The sequence below is a fragment of the Gavialis gangeticus genome, unplaced genomic scaffold (genome assembly GCF_001723915.1).
Source record: "Gavialis gangeticus isolate Ggan-Ray unplaced genomic scaffold, GavGan_comp1, whole genome shotgun sequence".
Classification (NCBI taxonomy): Eukaryota; Metazoa; Chordata; order Crocodylia; family Gavialidae; genus Gavialis; species Gavialis gangeticus.
In genome coordinates, this window is record NW_017729032.1 from 192925766 (window position 1) to 192944876 (window position 19111).

The 19111-nt window shown below is 43.0% G+C and overlaps 2 protein-coding genes across 2 annotated transcripts in view; one reads left to right on the top strand and one right to left on the bottom strand.

Annotated features, from left to right (window-relative positions):
* The first annotated feature begins 1325 nt into the window (after nt 1-1325).
* GK (glycerol kinase) overlaps nt 1326-19111 on the top strand; it is a 201426-nt gene continuing 183640 nt past the window's right edge. Inside the window, exon 1 of the mRNA XM_019524213.1 lies at nt 1326-1401. Coding sequence (XP_019379758.1) covers nt 1336-1401 — 66 coding nt within the window. The 5' untranslated portion in view covers nt 1326-1335. The remainder of the gene's footprint in view (nt 1402-19111) is intronic.
* CUNHXorf21 (chromosome unknown CXorf21 homolog) lies at nt 3407-16455 on the bottom strand. Its single transcript, XM_019524219.1, has 2 exons — nt 14324-16455; nt 3407-6852 (listed from the first exon to the last, which is right to left on the bottom strand). Exon 2 carries the CDS (start codon nt 6849-6851, stop codon nt 5949-5951), a length of 903 nt encoding a protein of 300 aa, XP_019379764.1. The 5' UTR covers nt 6852; nt 14324-16455; the 3' UTR covers nt 3407-5948.

Here is a 19111-nt window from a genome sequence, read left to right on the forward strand (position 1 = left end):
AGGATGGTTATCAGCCATGTTCTAAAGTCCAACCTGTTGATTTTCAAACATGGTAACAACTGACTTACCATTTATTGAAAAACTAGTAACTTTTTTATCCCCTGTAACACATTTTAAATGTACCCATAATACAGAACAGCACCACAAAGTGTGTATTGTAATGTGGAGCTGGAATTCAAAATCTGTCTTAAAACATATAGGCTTCAGTTAGTGCAATGTATTAGCATTTTGATAGGAGAAACTTCATGTGTCAAAAACATATATGACAGAAACAAGAAACTGTTTTTAAAATTGGGTTGTTAGAACATAGGATTGCTCTCTCTAAATTTAAGACTGTGAATGGGGAAAGAGTTACAATTTGTTTTAGATTATCTTAATGGAAGCCCAATTTCCATTCAAAGGACTTTCACCCAGGGAAAAAGAGAGATGCCTATTGTAGTAATGACACATGAGATACTCGTTTTGGCTTTAACAGGGACAGGTATATCAGCAACCTTTAGCCTGAGTGCAGAATAAGCTAATGAATATTTGCATGCATATGGAGACACATCTCTAAGTTCCAAGAATAGTTTGAAAATAACCTACAAGGGACTAGATGTGGAAGATACCTAGTTAATGCACCATCTCAAAAAGGAAGATAAATTCAATATTCAGGCAGAAAAAAGTAATCAATTATGTTTGTCCAAGAAAAAAGCTAAATGATCCATCTCCCAAGATATGTGATCCTTGCAAAGACAGTGCAAAGATCCAGCAAAAGGAAGTGCAAAGACTGTGACCTTTACATGCATAATATCTCAAATGTTCATTGTCAGCCTGGTAATACATATTAACAGATTTATTTATGAATTTATTTATTTAATTTACAGACATGTATGGTTATCCTGAGAGGAGTCTTCCTGACAAGAAGCTGACTGTAGTTGTGACAGCACAAGAATGATGCACTGGTAGTTACTTTTCTGGGATAACACCAATATAGATAACAGAGATGCAGTGTGTTTGTACTGCTTCAGTTTAAGTTTTGCCCCAGGTCTCTACATGTCTTTACCACACTGCTACAACAACAGTTTCCTCTAATGATGGAGCCCTCTCAACCCTGCTCTAGGTTTGTCGTGTCGTCCCCTTCTCCCAGGCTCGTTGCTGAGGTAAGTTCCTTTTTCCTGTCACTCTCTTGGAGCTCTGTGACAGGGCAAGCTTGCTGGAAAGATCTGCCAGAGCCCCAAATCAAACAAGCAATGCACGTGGTTATTTTTACACAGGTCATATTCTGCATTATTCCCATCACTGGTGATGCTTGCTCCATGCAAAGTTGAAAACGATGTTCACCGTATCAAGTGAATGGACAGATGCCACTTGGAGGTTGGAAAGTCTACAGTGGGCACTCTTACTGTGAAGATTTGCATGGTAAAAAATATAGTGTTTTTTAGGGTTGTCCATCAAGGATTTGAGGGCTGTAAACATCTAGGATTGTTGGAGATACTGGTCCAATGTGCACACTCATTCTGTTTCTCCATGCCACTGAACAAATGAGTGTCAAGTGCCCAGTTATGTGCAATAGCCAGACAAAATATTTGACACTGAAGTCAGGGCTATCCAACTTCTAAGTGGCTGGGGCCTGCATGTGAACAAGCCACACCAGTGGGGGTCCTGCTAGTGTGAGTCTTATTCCATACACCTACACACGCACCATGCACATGAGAAGTCCCCCTCCTCCAGTGCTGCACCATGCCACAGGCTTCCCCAATGCCATGGGCTGAATCGCCCCACCCGCTGGAGTGGGAGCAAAAAGTTAAAACCATTGTGGGGGAAGATGAGACTACAAACCATGGGTGTAGTAGCAGCCAGAGTGGCTAGGTAAGGGCCCTGGGGAGCATGCATTAACTCCTTGCAGGCTGCATGTGGTTTTTGGGCTGCCAGTTGGATCATCCTGCTAAAACAATGGGAAGGAAAGTCTTTTAGCATTACTACAGTTATTATTAATACCTTAAAATTATGCAATTCTAAATTAAAACTTGATCAAGATCACCACCAAAATTAAAATATATTTCTCTTGTGCATCTTATCTAGTCTGGTAGTTGCTAATGCAGGTTACAGTTAAACTGAGAAATGCAACCTCTTGCTATAGCCGGGTCAGGCATACCCAAAAGAGATGCAGTTGCAATGTTATCTGATTCCAAAAAACAAAATAATGTTCAACTAACAAAATGTCTGCTGTGTTCATAAGGCTTATGGTAAGTATCATGCTTAGAGTGCTGTTTGTAATAAGCAATATCTGTTCCTGAATGAAGGTGGAACCCCTTTGAGCAAATACACTTATGCATCCAACCTTGCAATTCACTTTCTAGTAATTTACATATCACTGATACTCAATTTTTTGATGCTAGGAGAGAGCAAAAAACAAACAAAAGGAGAGAAAGGATATAAACAAGGGAAAATCAAACTTGTTTAAAAATCTGACTATATTTTTGTTGAAAACTTTTTGCATTAGTCACTCATTTCTTGAGTGCTCCATAAACTACTTTCATGTCAGGTTCAATGGGTCCAGTGTATTCATATTTTTCTGGGAGAGTTTCAAGACAACATCAAGGATTTTTAGAGGTGTCTATTGTTAATGGATGTTGTATGTATAACTCTTTCACACTGCCATAAAAACATATTTCTTGGATAGAAAATAGCATCTTTTCTATTTGGAAATTGCATTTGATCTTTGAAGTAGCTGGAACAGTTACAAGGCAAAGGTTACTTTTTCCTCCGAATCGCAGCATAATAGCATTATAGTAAGTTTCTATAGCAACAAGATGTGTGGCCCTGTGCATAAGCAGGGCCACCCATGGAAAGTTTTAGACATTTACAATTTTAACGACTTCTTACTTCTGAAATTAATTTTGTTACCCCAGAAGGCAAATATACATGTTAGCTTGAAGCTTGAAGTAACAACTTTATTGTAACATATATTTCACTTTCATAAAACAATCTGTGTATGAAATTACATGATGATTTTGAATAGAAAAACAAAAGACAAAAATTAAGCTCTAAGGAATCACTAAAGCAAAAATATGTAGTAGGTGTTTATTATTTGTGTTACAGTAGTCGCCAAACCACATTCTGATGTAGCTGATATATTTTACTCCATCATACCTGAGACTTTATACATGCATGGTAGAAAGCAGTTACTAACACAAAGAACATGTTTATACACATGCTCTGGGAGGGTGCTTTAATTAGTGCAGCTCCAAGATCCACTCTAATTAAAGTGCCCAGAGCATCTCATGTATCAGTGTTCCTGTGCTGAAAAATGGCTGTGAGAGCACTTAACCAAAGTTTGTCAAACAAGCTTTAGTTAAAGTGCCCTCACCACCATTTTTCAGTGCGGGGACACTAATGCATGAGACGCTGGAGTCTGCTGGAGCACAGTAATTACCACACACCAGCAGACTTGATTAATTGAGCCTGCTCTGACATGCTGTAATTACAGCACATTGGAGCTGCCTTGCTGCTCCTGTGTAGGTGCCTTCCCAGTCTAAAAAACATGAGTGCAAGTTGAAAACAAGAGTCTTTTTTATAAAAGTACATGCAATGTGATCTGAGATGTATATGGCAATGACCATAACAAGATAAGTTATTACAAATGCACAATAGAATTAGGAGGAAATAAGAACAGGCCCTACCAGTGAATACTGCTTACTGTCTATGTGCACCACGGATCATATTGAGCAGGATATGTTATACTCCTCAAGCAGTTAGATGAATTCCTCCCAGTAACTTCAGTGGGCTTTGGGTCCTGCTCTTAGATTGTAATTTACAAATACCATTATTTGCCCCCTCACTTTCTCAAACCACTTATAAAAATATCCATTAAATAAGAAAATATAGGAAAACAAGAACATATTTATAAGATAATATTTTGTAAAAATGTATCTATATCCACTAAATAGCCCCAAAAGAATGTATTGTCTATGACAGTTACTGAAGATTGTTTTAGCTCAAGTTGTAAAATCCTGTGTTTTTAAAGTCATGGTTTTGAGTCCCCAAGCAGCAAGTATGATGCCTGTATGTGACCACAGAATGCTATTACTTCAGTGTAAATGCTTAACCTTTCCCTATTGTCTTTAAGTGTTCAGATCAGTTCAGAGAACAAACATAGGTCCTTGTTAGACCTTATGCTCTAAGCCAAACAAGTATTAATAAGCTTAGTGTTGTTCAGCTTAGTGGAGCAGTCACACAGTAAGGTGAAAAACCTTCTCTGACTGTCCTGCACCTGCACAGCTGTGACTTGCAACTAGAGGCTTGGTGAGCAGGGGCAGGACTAGAAGCAGGACCTGCTCAGTTCTCCCACCAGGCAGGGAGCAGGCCCACCACTGTGTCAGTTGCAGGGAGACCAGAGAGACCTGGGGAAGCAGCTTCTCTGGGGCTCTCTGGTCTCACTGAAACTGACACCGTGGCTCTGTACTAAAAGCAGAGCTGTTGGGCTTAAGCCCTGGCAGCCCTGTTCTCAGTGCAGAGCTGCTGCAGCTCTACAGTACTACACTGATTCCCCAGGGCTCTCTGGTCTCACTGAGCTGCTTTCCTGGGGCTCTCTGGTCTCTGAGAGCAAGGCTGTCAAGGCCTGGTGGTTCCACTCTCAGTGCGGAGCTGCTGTGTCAGTTTCTGTGAGACAAGAGAGACATGAGGAAACTGCTTCCCTGGGGCTCTCTGAAACTGACATAGCGGCTGCACACTGCAAGAGGCCTGGGAGGGCTTAAGCCTGGTGGCCCCACTCTCAATGCAGAGCCACGGTCAGGTTCAGCAAGACCAGAGTTTTGAGGCATTGTCCGTTTCAGCTGCAGCCCTGAAGCTCGCTCACTCTAGGGACCTGATCCATTTTTCTCCAGAGCTCAGACAGCACTTACCACCCCGCATCCCACTGGCTGGGCTGCTGGCTGGCTGGGCAACACCTGAGCTCCAAGGGGCCCAATCCTTTTTTCTTCAGAGTTCAGGCAGCGCCTACCCTCTGAGCTCAGGTGGAAGCAGAGCTGGAGCTCAGATGAGAGCAGAGCCAGTTTGGGTGGTGGCAGGAGACGGCCACTGGGTGCTCTGAGGCTGTGGCATTCACTCTGCCTGACATACCTGGGAGCAAGGCACTGTGTCCGCCCCACCGTGCCCCAGCATCCTGCTTGCCCTGAGTCAGGCAGACCATTGCATTCTGGGATACTGGATGACTTCAACTTGGGCGGAACAGCTGTCAGAAGTGGCCACATGGTAATACAGCAGGAACAAAATTAGGTGAATTGGAGCTATTCCTGCCCTGGAGTAGTGTAACTTTAAGCCACAAAATGAGTGCTTTAAGCCACCTAAAAGCTGTTAGCATGTAGCCAGTCCAGAGATTAAGAGCTCCAGAAGCTGACTAAATTTACCGTGTAACAAGGCCCATACACTGGGAGCAGAAAATACCTTGGGATTGAATCATAGAGAAAGGGAACTGGAAAGATGGGACAGAAAGATAACAATGAGGTGAATATATATGGGCTAGAGAGTGCAGTTAATCATAGCTGTGACCTGCAGAGAAAGCCAGATATGCCTGGGAAAGGTGGGCAGAAAGATGGGGTTTACTTTGGTATCTATGGTAGAATGTATGATTCTAAGCAGGGTAGAGAAGTTAGGGGCACATAGAAAGGGTTGGTGAATAGAAGTAGTAGAGAAACAGAATACCTTGAAGTCTGAATAAGTATTGAAAAGTTTTCTCATTGTTATCTTTAATATCTGTGATTCACTCAGGGAGTAGGCACCATCATTTTGTTAGATGTTAGCAAAGTGCCCAACCAGATGAAAACCTGATCCATGATGAGGGCTCCTCATAGATGCTACCCCAATGCAAATTAGTAATAGTACTTATAAAAAGGTTTAATTGAAGTGGCAGGTGAAGAATACTTGACTTGTAGAGTGGACAAGTGATATAATATAAAACCTAGCATTCAGGCCATCTTAACACCAGCCGTTTCTGCATTGATGTTGCTATATTGGGAAATATGCAAACTAGGGGTGCTCATTTCAGTGGATAGTTTTCCACTGGCCACTCGTAACAAGCAGTTAATGACCATATCTTTGGCCTTGGTGGTTTCCATATTCCTTTCTCGTGATATCTGCTGGGTAATTTGATCTACGTTGGTCATGATGAGCTCCGAGGCTAGGATCTGATTGAGAGAGACACAGTTGACCATGCTGTCCATGATATACTGTTTGTACAGTTCCATGACCTTCTGCTCTAAATAGTCATTCAGCATTGAATTGGAGAGGGGCTGCTGATGTTGCATGATGCTGGCCACTCGCCAGCATGATGAATATCCTTGGACTGGCTTGCGACTAAGGTCATTGGTTGGCATCATCATGGATTCTATGGGTGGGGGAATCTCTGATGACTCCAAGAATGGGCCTATCCCACTGTCACAGGTAAAATCCTTTGTTACTGAACTGATAGGCATTACGTGGCCCCCAGCAATATGCAAATCATTGTAATTTTTGCAAATGCTTTGACAAGAAGAAGGGACAAGATAAGTGTCTATGATGGATCCTCCACATATGTCCTCAACTGGAGAAGTTTGCCTGTCGAATGAATTCTGGGTGGCTTGCCTTACAGAATCTGTCTGTCTTCTGTTGCATTTGCTTCCTTTTGAGCAGCCTGAGGAAATTAACTTGCCAACAGACCACCTCTGAAAGAGGCTTTTGCTCTGTGTCTCATCCACGGAGGCATATGTAAAGCCGCACAGGGAGCTCATTTCATGTACTGTTTCCTCTGGGGCTTGCTTGCTGTAGAGCTTAGAACTCATGAGGTCTTCACAAAGGTAGGGGATTCCACAAAGATAACCTTCTGACAGCATTCTTAGAAAGAGAAGAAAAGAGGCATGGAAGACTAAATGAAGTTGTCATGATCAGCATCATCAGCATCCAGAATAAACTGAATAGACATTTGGAACAGAAAACACCAAAGAAAGACAGATAGTTAATCTGACCCTTAAGAAAACATTGATTAATTTCCATCTGCAGGAGTGGATCCAGGGAGGGTTGCAGCAATGTGGATATACCCCCCTTCTGCTGCTGCCACTGCTGCCCCCAACTGATCCAGACATCGGGGGAGACCCAGCACCACCTCTGCTTTGTTCCAGCTACCAGGCCCAACAAGTCGCAATGTGGAGGTTTCTCCTTCCAGCGCCTGCTTACCCTTCCCCCACAGGTGTTCTCCATTGTCCAGGAGCAGGCATTGGAATAAGGAACCTGGGTGCTACTATTGCTGTCCTAAGCTGACACAGGCATGGAGGGATGCCCTGGAGCCACTTCTGCTGCACGCTACAGGGAATGGCAGGGAGCTAAGCTCAGCTGGGAACAGCAGCAGCAGTGTGGGGAGTGGCTTCAACCTGGGACAGGAGCAGCTTTGTCAGCAGCAGGTGGGTCCCCCCTCCTCTGCTTCATGTGGGTACTCTTTGCCCAGGGCTCCAGCCACACCTCCCCGCTTGACCATTGCCTGAGGGGTAGTGTGCTGCAGCCCCTTAAGTAAATCCTGGATCCACCCATGTCCACTGACAAATATGTTTTTGGTTGCATGTAGATGCAAAGATTAGCTTCAGATCATGATGTTGCTATTACTATACATATTTACCTCTCAAACAAACTGAGTAAATAAAATGTGCTGCCAGACTCCTAGCTGTTTTCTTAAGCAGTGCTAAACACAATATCCTTCACCAGGGGAGGCAAGAGAGGAGGAAGAGATATGGTTTTATTCTGTATAGGTATTTGATGCAGTACTGTGTTTTTAAAATCTTTGTGCATGTTGAAAAAAGTGGATTTCAATATGCATCCAAAAAGGGTGATTTTCTTCCTCTGCAGCTTTTTCCAGGCACATTCAAGCTACACATGTGGTTTATTTCAAAACTTGAAAGCCCAGGTGTCAAGTGCCACTGTCTAAAGACTGCAAACCTCAAATTCATGTTGTCAGTGTAAGTTCTTGCTTCTTCAGGATGAAGAACCGTAATTGTTGGAATTTCTTTGAAATTTGAAAATCACAACCCTGATTGGGGTTGTACAAGTGTCAGCACTTATACTGAAGGTCTGGATTGTGGAAGTGGTCAGTACCCACAGCTCCTGTGTATTTCTCTTGGAACCATGGATGTCAGCAGCTCTGAAGTGGGAGCTTTGTTATGTGAAATTAGATGCCTGGAAATGAAGGCACTCACACAGTTGGCTACTTTTGACAATATAGGCCATACAATATAGATACTGAAAACTAGACATATGGTAAATATTGAAACCAGGCACTTGACACCAGTGAAGGAGCCCAGAACTGCAGAACTGGAAGATGGATGCAATAGTTAAGGATCAGCAAATGCTCAGCATTCCTGAATTCTGACAATCCCTTTTTGGTATAATTACCATATTCTTAGTATATATTAGTTTTTATAACATAGAGGCAGGAAAACAATCTATGGCAGGAGTTGGCAACCTACAGCCTGCAGGCTGAGCCCAGTCTGCAGAGCTTTTGGATCTAGTTCACAGATGTGGAACTTTGGTGGCATTCAGTGACGGGGGTCACCTTCTGTCAGTGCTCTCACTACAGTGCCACAAGAAATGCTTTTCCCATGAGGCTGGGGAGACCAGCAGCTGTGGCAGAAGGGTCTTAGCTCCTCCTACCCATTAGTCCACTTCTGACCTGGGATGGGTAATGAAGGCCTTCAGCTGGGAAAGTTTGCCTTCCCCTGCTCTGTTGTCTGACACAAGTCCCACATGGTCCAGCAAAGAGGAAGTAGAATTTAGGAATCGGATTTCATGTGTCTAGATCACATCTATAGTGTAAGAATACTAGCCAATAGATGAAGAATGACATAGTCTTATTTTAATAGCAAATAATAGTCTTCATTTAATTTTTAATCCAGCTACATAATGTAATTAAAATGGATATTGTCTATCTGGATATGAACATCTTTTACGGATACATTTCAATTTACCTGTCTGTTCCAGAACACCAGATGTCAGAACACATTAGTAACTGGAAAATGTCTATACAAAATGTAGAGCAAAGTAATATCACTGTGTAGCACATGACATACCACACATACCAGCTTTGTAGCTGTAGTTTGTCCTTGGTGAGTATTAAAGGACTTTCACTTCTTCTAAGAGACATTCATGTGTTCCACCCTCTACTGCAAAAATGTTCCAAGAAATACTAGGCCAAGTCATGGTTCTGCCCTAATCTGACTAGGTAGCCTTACTTATGAATTGCAAGAGAGAGATGAAATATTAACAGATGAGATGAAGCCTCTTCAGAACAAAGATCTTCTTCATTATGAATCAGGGGGACGGGAGAAAACAATTCTCCCCCAGTTCTCCTCAGAAAGTAATGTGCGTAAATGTGTACTTAACATATATCTGCTGTATATGGGAACAGAAGTAGACATGATAGCCCCAAACTGCAGCAGAGAAAATTGAAGTTGGAAATTAAAAAGAACTTTCTTACTACAAGGGTGGTCAAACATTGGAACAAGCTACCCAGAGAAAAGTTCCATTCCTGGAAATTTTCAGGAGCAGGTTCCACAGACACTTGGCTGGAAAGGTTTTGTTAGGGTTTGATCCTCTCTTGAGAAGGGGGCCCGACTAGATGACCTTGTGAAGTCTCTTCCAACCCTGCTTGCCTATGATTCTGGTTTGTCTCCCTGCAGAAGCTCAATGGGATGTACCACAGCCCTGATCCTAGTTAGCAAAACACAAAGAAGCTTGGACTGAAGCTAATGCATAGTCCTAGAGGGCAGAGGTCTTTCTCCCATAAGGACAGCTTGCCTGTCCCCATAGTAGTTTTTGGCCTCACTTCCCTGGAACAAATGCAAAAAAATCACAACTGTGCTTGACTGCCCTTTGTACCAGTACTACTGGTTTACTTTATTTGTTGGTCACACTGGAGAGCCATGAAACTCTTTTGGCAGAATGTAATAAATTCTGCTGCTCTTATCCTATAAGAAGCTGCCAGAATGTCTCTCTCCTACACTCTTAATAGGAAAGGGGGGGATTTAGCAGTAATTTAGGTCAGGATGAACATGGAATTATTACGATACTGATTCCCGTATTTATTTTTCATGTAGATTTTAAGAAACAAGAAATATATAACACATGATCCACCCAGATTCTATTTACTATGCAAGTTCAGCTCTGTTTATGTAATGTGTGACACTCTCTACTGTTTTTCCTACTGCCAGATGTACCATGCTTTTATCATAAGGTGGTATATTAGGGAACTGAAACTCTTAGTTTCATTTCTTTGGGCCACATTTTACAGTATTTATTTTCAGACTCTATCATACCCTCCATAAATAGGGAGGGAAATAAACCCACTTGAGCCATGAAACTCAACAATTTCAGACTTAAACTAGTTGGAAAAGTCTAGTTAAATAAGGTCTGTAACAGGTCCATTAAGTACTTACTCTCAAAAGAGGAACTCAGCACTTTGGATCCTAAGTGGACATAGGCACCTAACACATCCCCTAGTCAGGCACTAGAGCCATCAAATGCCAGAGACAGCTGGGTGTTTAAACCCCTGGTCACAGTTTTTCCTATTAACTAGCTCCAGGATCTCTAAATCAGCCTCTGTAGTACTCTAGCTCCCCGCTTGATTACATATGGAGCCAAGGTGCCTAGACCTGTTTCTTTGAATCACTTTCATGAAGTCAAGCAGCAGATTTTTAGGTTTTTTAATTTTGCTCCTATTTATAGACACAGAAGTCTGGGGCATTTACTTAAAGCCCAGTGCCTTCTGTTCCCTATCATACCAATCCCTTCGCAGCCAGCTTCCATATCCTCACTACTGACAGTTGGCTACCCAGAGAGGATTTGCACTCACAAAGGATCAGTAGTAATTCCTACAGGTATTTCTCATTTGGTAAGTGGAAGAGTGGTGATTCCCAGTTCCACAGTCTGCAAATCCAGCTCTTTTCTCTCCTATACCTTACACAGATCACAGAGTCCCAAATACATGCCCATAGTGGGCATGTCTACATGTTCATTAAGGCATCTTGGATACTGCACATTTCGTTTAGTACTTGCTTAATCAAGTACTAACTAAATGCACAGTAACTAGAGTTACTGCACAGTAGCTCTGGTGCATGGTTATTTTGTGATTTTACTGTGCATTAGCCTAATAACACTGCGCTGTAGGCATTAGCACAGTATTTAAATGCCATGCTAGTGAGCAGTGTTATTAGGCTAATGTGCAGTAAGCGTCGCATGTAGATGCACCCAGTCACTCCCAGACAGCTGGAAACTTTCGTGTAAAGGTAAAGCCCTTTTGCTCTCTCTGTTCTCTGTGGCATGGGAGGCAGAGGGAGCAGCTGCTGTAGCTTATAGTCTTTACTCTCAGTCATTTTGTTTCAGAAAAGGATTCAGGATGTTTCTTCTGAACTTTTTTCTTGTGTGCTTGTGATTGATTGCATTCTTTAGGAACAGTAGCATAGATTGCACTGGGGCCGAATAAGAAGAGCATTGCCCAGTACAAGCTCTTTATTACTTTTATCTTATCTTTATTTAAAAACAGCTTATGTCTTAACCTAAATAGTTTTAAAACTGTGCTACATGATATTTGGAGTTCATTTTCATATGCATCATCTCTACCAGGTACTTCTAGCTGGCTTCCAAAAATAATGGATGCAAGCCATCTCTTCTCCTTACACAGAGAGGTGAAAATCCTGGGGAGGTGAAAATCCTCTCTGGCACTTCCCACCAGCACTCAATGAAGCTCTTCCATGAGACTGAGGATCTGTGCACAGAGCTAAGTCTTACCTTGTGGAGAATTTGTACAAAGGTTATACCGACAGGTACTCTTATTACTGAGTCTTTAAGCACCATGAAACCCTCACTTCATCTTCCAAACTTGAGGTGCTGTGGCTAACGTGTCATCTCTGATGCACTGCAGCTCCAGTGTGGCCTTATTAAAGGTAACCACTGAGGCTTTGTGGACCCTGGAAAGAGGATGGAGGCATACAATTTCTCTGCAGATAGACTTGTCTAATGCAGATTCCCCAAGATCCACATCTTTGGAGACTGAACTGCATGCCTCTCTGCAGGGCCGGATTAAACCTTCAGTGGGCCCTAGGCAAACAAACTCGTGGACCCTTACTTAATACTGTATATTTATATTACCTTATTTCACTCAGTAATTACAATATGTAAAATAAGCACAACTGGGCCCCTTCTCCACTTGGGACCCTAGGGATGTACCTAGTTTGCCCATGTGTTAATCCGACCCTGCCTCTCTGGTGTTTTGAGCAGTTCCACTGCCCCAGCGTATATTATACAGATTCTCTATGAGGAACTTCTGCAAGTTTCCAGTCTCCTATATTGTTCTCTTTCCAATTTGATCTACATTTTGGGTGAAAAGTTCTAAACAAGTTGACAGGATTACCTGGGCCATCCATTCGAGTGTGCATTTTGCAAGACCTGGAAAGATTCTCAAGGAATCTGCAGTTAAATATTTACAAGGATTTACCTCACCTAACTCTTTGGAGTTCATTATCTCCTCTAATTTGCTGATGTGACCTTGGTCTCTGGACTGGGCGCTGTCCCCAGATGATTATTAAATGCAAAGTATGTAAAAGTCATAGGAGACAGGGGTTAAAACTCAGAAGCCCTCCCTTTTCAGGGCCATTCAGATCTCACTAAGCCATATTCCTTCCGGCTTGTTCATTTCCTCCTGGCCCCATATAGCTTCACTTCCTGGCTGCCCCAAGGACAAGATTCAAGAGGAAGCCTGGAAAGTACGTGCCATGGTGGTTAGAGCACTTTGCCGGTAAGTGGGAGATACTGGTTCAAAAGCCCTCTGGGTGAGTTGGGCCTAGAAACCAGATGTCCCACTCCCTGTGTAAATACCCTAGCTTCTTCTAGGGTAGAAGGGCTACCCTACTCCATATTATATGGAGTAAGTACATGCATAAAGGACAGATTTCCTCCCTAATATCTTCCCATATGCATATAGTATTGTCTATTTTGCACAGGAAAACACATGCAGGTTTTATAGGTACAATGAAGGCAGGCAGTTTTAGGAATGTAACCTTATAAATAAAGCTCCTTCATCTCTCCTTATGTCTATTATCATCCAATTCTGGTGCAACTTTTATAGTTTCTTATGTTTCCTAAACTCTGGAAACCTGAATTGTACTCACTTGCCCTGTTTGGTCATTGCCAGGCACTTTGTTTGGTGATTCACACTAGTGCAAAATATTTATAACACTGCCATTTTGATCCAGTATCCTACTAGTCTGTCATACCTGTGCATACATGTAACTGACTACACAAAAAGTTAAAGCAATGAAGTTTCAGACCCTGTAGTTCTAAATGTGACCAGAATAGAATGGTCTAGTCTCTTTTTTGTACAGTGTCTATAGGGTAATTAACATCTCTGCTGATTGAATCTTACCCTTATGAATTTGGCTGCGTAGGTTTTAGTGAACTATCGCAATGTAGATATATTTTTATTATTTTTCATTTAAAGCAAGAGAAGGGAGAATGGAATTCTATGTTCTGTCATTGAATGTTATATTTTATAGGAGTTGGGGGAATGAATAGGAAAGAAGGAAGAAAGTACTAAACACTGATATGTAAAGCAATGACTGTTCTACTGGGAGTGAGAGAGGAGAGTGAATGAACCTGACAATTAAGTAAAATGGAAGGGTCATGTCTATATTTACTTCTTATAGGATATGCAGGTGTGTACCAGCTTTATGAATGTAACCTCTGAATTTGAGCTGATCCTGGCAAATGCAAGGATTAAGATTCTATTTATTTGTAAGCAAAATGTGGTGGGGGAGAGGGGAGGGCAGTTACTTAGATATGGTACATTTCTATTTTTGGAGGAAAAAAACCCAGCAAACCTGCAAATACAGTACTCTAGCTCTAATATTATAACACATATGCACAATTCAATGAGAAAAAAATATGACTACCATAAAAGTAGCACATTCACTTGAAAAGTATTCCCTAATGTAAATAATGATTTTATCACTTGAATTAAGGTAGTTCCAGGGGCCCTAGTGATCGGCTAGGACCTCAGAATCACAGATGAACTATGTCTATGCGTATCTTGAAGCCTTGTTATAAATCAAGCACAATGGATCTTTGCTTTTACAGAGGTTAAACTGCAATGGTATTTGGAAGGTTTTGCAGGTAGCAATTCAGAAAGTAAAATCCTTGCAAACACACAGTGCCTTCACCAAAGGTTATGTGGATTTTATGAGCATAAGTTCTGAGCAGACAACAAGCCAAGCCAAGTGGATGCACAAAAAAGACAGTTGTACTTTGCATAGCATATACCAGTTCTTACCTCAAAGAGCTGCAGCAACTCACCACGTAGAAAAAATAGTACTGTTCTTTCTGTCAATTTAAAAGTTTCTCCAAGCCCATGTAATTTAGTACAGCAATTCACTTCCAGGTGACTCTTTTTACACTGCAAAGATGGCATGTGCTTTGTTTCTTACCCTCCATACCATAAAGAAATAGCAGGGAAGTCCCTGGAAGCACGGTGTGCTTTATAACTGACTTACTAGAACCACACCATGTTAGACACTCTTCCTCTTTTTTTAGGCTGAAATGAAACTTTGTTGTGAAACTGAATGTTGTTAAAGTACCTTGTTGCAGCACACTACACATACCCCCCTCAGCCCATGCTGTCAGGCTTTTGTTCCATTAAAGACTGTAAAGAGAAATGTTAATTAAATGAAAAAAATACAATAATATGAGGGAATATGGTCATCTAAATTAATGTCTTACCCCAATTTCACTCAATGTATGTAATTTTCCATTTAAACAGACATAATAAGTCATGAATAGGAATTAATTTCTTAGCAGGCTTATTTGGCTTTATTTCAATGTAATCCTTGTTACTTTCTACCAAATAGTATAGCACAGGATTCTACTAGTTCATCTAATTTGGCCTTACAAGACTTGGTAGAAACTAGCTGGAAAGGAATTATAAGATTGCCAAACTAAAAAAAAAAAACAACTGCAAGCCATTTTCTCTCTTTCCTTTACTCTTTTAACTAAATCCTATCTTGCTACTTTTCTTTAAGGATGTCCTCAGATTTTTTTAATAAAGCATAAATCCTTAACTGCTAACCATCCAAGATATATGCACTACTTGCAGTATGATTTAGCTATGAAAATCATTTACAACCATTAGAATCAATCAAAAAGACAGATAGCCATGCTATCTTTTTGTCCTAGGGGGAGGACAACCTTTCTTATCCTTTCAAAAGATGATGCAAATAACAGCTTCTTAAACCCTCTTTCAGATACACTTCTGAATCTGGCGCAGAAAATCTTACTGTTCACCTTGGCTTACTATAAACGATAGACTTTGGCATTTAGTATGTAACCAGTACACAGAAAAATAAGACAGTACCATTGAATTATTTTTATGAGGCACTGGTAGCTATTTGTAACTTGTCCAAATGTTGTAACAAAGAGGTCCAATGCTGTGACAATAGTGACAGCTGCTGAATAAGGATTGAAGTCTTCATTATAGTGTATTATATGCACATCCTTTACGTTTTTATTTATTAATTAAACCCTTCCTTATACTGTCTCAGAAGCCAGTTTCTCCTTTTCTTTTCTTTTTACTTCGTTCAGATTTGAGTAACACTAATATATAAAGGCCTATTTATCTCAGTATTGAAAATTCAGTTCTGACATTCTGGCATTGGACCTTTCCCCTGCTCTTCCCTAACTCATCACAGTTGGATTAAATAATATTACATCTGCTCAGGTGCTATACCAGTTCCAACAGGGCTCAAAACCTATTAGTAGGGTAAGATTGGCAACCTGCATTGAATTTCAAGAGGCATCTTTACCTCCGGAAGTCCCTCCTGTGGGAGCTAATTCACAATGGCAACAGATACCTGTTGGCACTTTGTGCATTTATGTAGGTTGTTCCTGCTGTCTCACCAATACTAGATATTTAGTAGGCCAAATTCAAGCCTGCTGTAATTAAACCTGCTGGAGTCAATAACAGTATTTCTGACCTGCATGGGGTGAACTTGGCTCTGTATATGGAACAGGGCATCTCTGTTTGCATACCAAGAGGTCAAACTGAGTGATATTGTGAAATTTCGTTTCAGATAAATGAGAGGTTATAGATGCATGCTGTCAATTATCTTTTCTTGGATAACTACCTGAGAGGGGAGAAGATACTAACATTTCCTTGCACAAATTATAACAAATTCTCTACTTCTCAATTTTATGTTCCCTTGCTTTACCTGTGCTAGGTTAAGGTGCTCTTGGGGTTTGGGGGCAATATGCCTTGTAGTTGTGTGACAAGATTGCTTGTATAGTTATAGAAATAGGTTAAGTGAGCACTTGCATGGAATAGTTTAGTCAGGAATGATCCTTCCTTGAGCAGGGGGTTGGCCTGGATGACCTCATGAGTTCCATTCCAGCCTTTTTCCCCCCTTTGTTTCTACATCATTCATTTCACATGTTTCATTTTTGAGATCCTTTCTCACAGTCTCCATACCTGTTGAACTGCTGGGTATCACTTTCTTTTCAATAGTTCTACAAAGCTCCCTTTAGTTGATAGCTGTAACAGGGCCCCACACCCTCCCCATTACTAGAGTGGGAAGGGGAGCCAAGGGTGCCTGGCCCTTTTGCCCTTCTGCAGCCCCCCTCTCTCCACCTTTTCCTTTCTTACCTTTTGTGTCTCTGCCAGTGCCCCCTTTCCCTGGTTGAGGTCCCTTCCCCCTGGTTTCCTTGTTCCATGGTTCTGATTTTACTCTTGCTGCTTCCTTCCACTTCATCCCTGTATGTCTTCTGCCTGTTCCCCATTGGTGACTCCAGAGGTAAACTCACAGGCAGGGGAGTTGAGGTGACTTAAGAGTCCAGTCCTTGAGCTACATATCCATCCACAGAAGTTGCAAGTCTTTCCTTGGGGGAAGAGTAGTCTGTAGGCTGGACTTTCTCTCCCTTTCCTTCCACTGCTCCCTCTTCTCTGCTTTGAGGGCAAGATGCTTTACCTTGAAATGGGCAGCCATTTGGTTAAGGTTGCACTTCCATTGGAGTCAGTTGGTTGCCAGCTCCTCCAAGCTCTTGATGTCCACATCTGTTTTCTTGAGGTATGCCTTCAGTATGTCCTTGTAGCATTTCCTCTGGCCACTGAAAGATCTCTAGCCATAACTAAGCTGGGAGCAGAGCATTTGTTTGGGGAGTTGAGAGTCAGGCATCTGCACACAATGTCTGCTCCAGTGAAGCTGGTACTTGAGGATCACCAATTCAATGTTGGTAACATTGGCTTCAGCAAAGATGCTGGCATCATTCATGTTGCCTCTCTAGGCTTTTGAGATAATGATGGTAGGTCACTCATTTTTCACATCCATAGATGAGGGTAGGGATCATGACTACATTATAGACCTAGATCTTGTGTCTTTCTGAAAATTGTGATTAATAAAGACACGCTGAAACAATTTTCCAAAGGAGGCCTTGCACAGCAGACCCTGTGCTGGATCTCTTCATCAGAGTTCACTATCTGAGGTGGCTACCAAGGTAGGGGAAATGCTCAACTACCTCCAAAATATCAAGACATTCTTGTTCATCCTAATGCAGTGATAAGAGAAAAAACAATTTTAGTACTATAATTTTTTTGTAGAGGAGACTGAACATTAGGCCTGTGCGAATAGGGAAGTATTTGATTTGGATTCAGGTTTGGCTGATTCAGAGGACAGTGATTCAATTTGGTGATTTGGATCACTGTCCTAAATCAATTCAGCTGAATCAGCTTCAGAAGATTTGACACTGATTCAGAGAGATTTGGTGATTCAGATCAGCCGGGGAGAGACAGGCACAGCCGGGTGGCTGCAAGTTCTCCCACGACTCCTCTGGCTGTGCCTGCCTTTCCCTGGGCAGGGGGAGCCATGGGAGAAGCCCCCATGGCTGCCCTTCCTGGCCCAATCCCCTCCCTGGCCCAGCCTCCCAACACTTAAAAAAAAAAAAAAAAAGCCCTGCACTCACTGGATGTACCAGGGGCTGTTGGGGCTCTGTGGCCTCCTGGCAGAGCCCCCCTACACAGCCCCCACTCCCCAATCACCCCACCACCCAGCCCTGCCCAGCCCCAGCAGTCCAGGAATAAAAAAACCCCAAACAAACAAACAAAAAAAACCACACTCACCAACAGTAGCAAGGGGTGTAGGGGCTCTGGGGCCACATTGCAGAGCCCCCCCACACACAGCCCCCACTTCCCGATTTCCCCCCACCACCCAGCCCCACTCCTGATGGCTGCTCCACCTGGCCCCAACATGCTGGCAATTAAAAAAAAAAAAAAAAAGCCTTGCCCTCACCAGCTCTGGCAGCAGCTATTGGGGCCTCTGGGCACTCATAGTAGAGCCCCCCATGCAGCATGGGGAAGTGGGGTTCACCCCCCCACCTGGCACCCGTGCAGCATCTGACACATCGTGTGGGTGCAGCATGGCTTGGCAGGGGTCTACGCCCTGTCTGGGAACTGGGGCCACTGGGGCTGAGCGGTACCTGGCTCCAGCTGACACGTGGACCCACTGCAGCTCCCAGACAGCATGCAGTGCCCTACTGAGCCACGTTGCACCTGCACCATTGGGCAGCTGCTGCACATGTGCCAAGCGGGGGTGGGGGCGATCCCTGCTGCTCCCACTGCACTGCCCTGCGTGGGGGGGATCTGCTATGAGCCCCCAGAAGCCTCTATCACCACTTCCAAAGCTGCTGAGTGCGGGGCTTTTTTTCATTTTTTTTTAAAGTGCCGGGAGGCTGGCGCTGGGTGGGGGATGTAGTCAGGCAGGGCAGCCATGGGGCCTTCTCCTGTGGCTCCTCCGGCTGTGCCTGCTTCTGCCCCAGTGGAGGGAGCCATGGGATCTATGCCCTGCTGCCACTTGCCCCCTTCTGCCTGAAGCGAGTCATGCCCGCATCCTGCCCCTCCCCGCCACCCTGGCTGGGCAAGCAGCAGCAGGGCAGAGCCCCTGCTCCCAGCACTTCCGCACCCACATCCCAGACACCCCGTCCCCTTCCCCAAATAATGCGTTCCCCCGACCCGACTGGGCAGCTTGTCCCAGCTCCAATCCCTCCCTCCCTCCCCCATGCTACTTCCCTCCCCCAACCC

What these genes read in the sequence shown, in the direction of transcription:
- CUNHXorf21 (XM_019524219.1), bottom strand. Translation starts at nt 6,851, where the DNA reads ATGCTGTCAGAAGGTTATCTTTGTGGAATCCCCTACCTTTGTGAAGAC.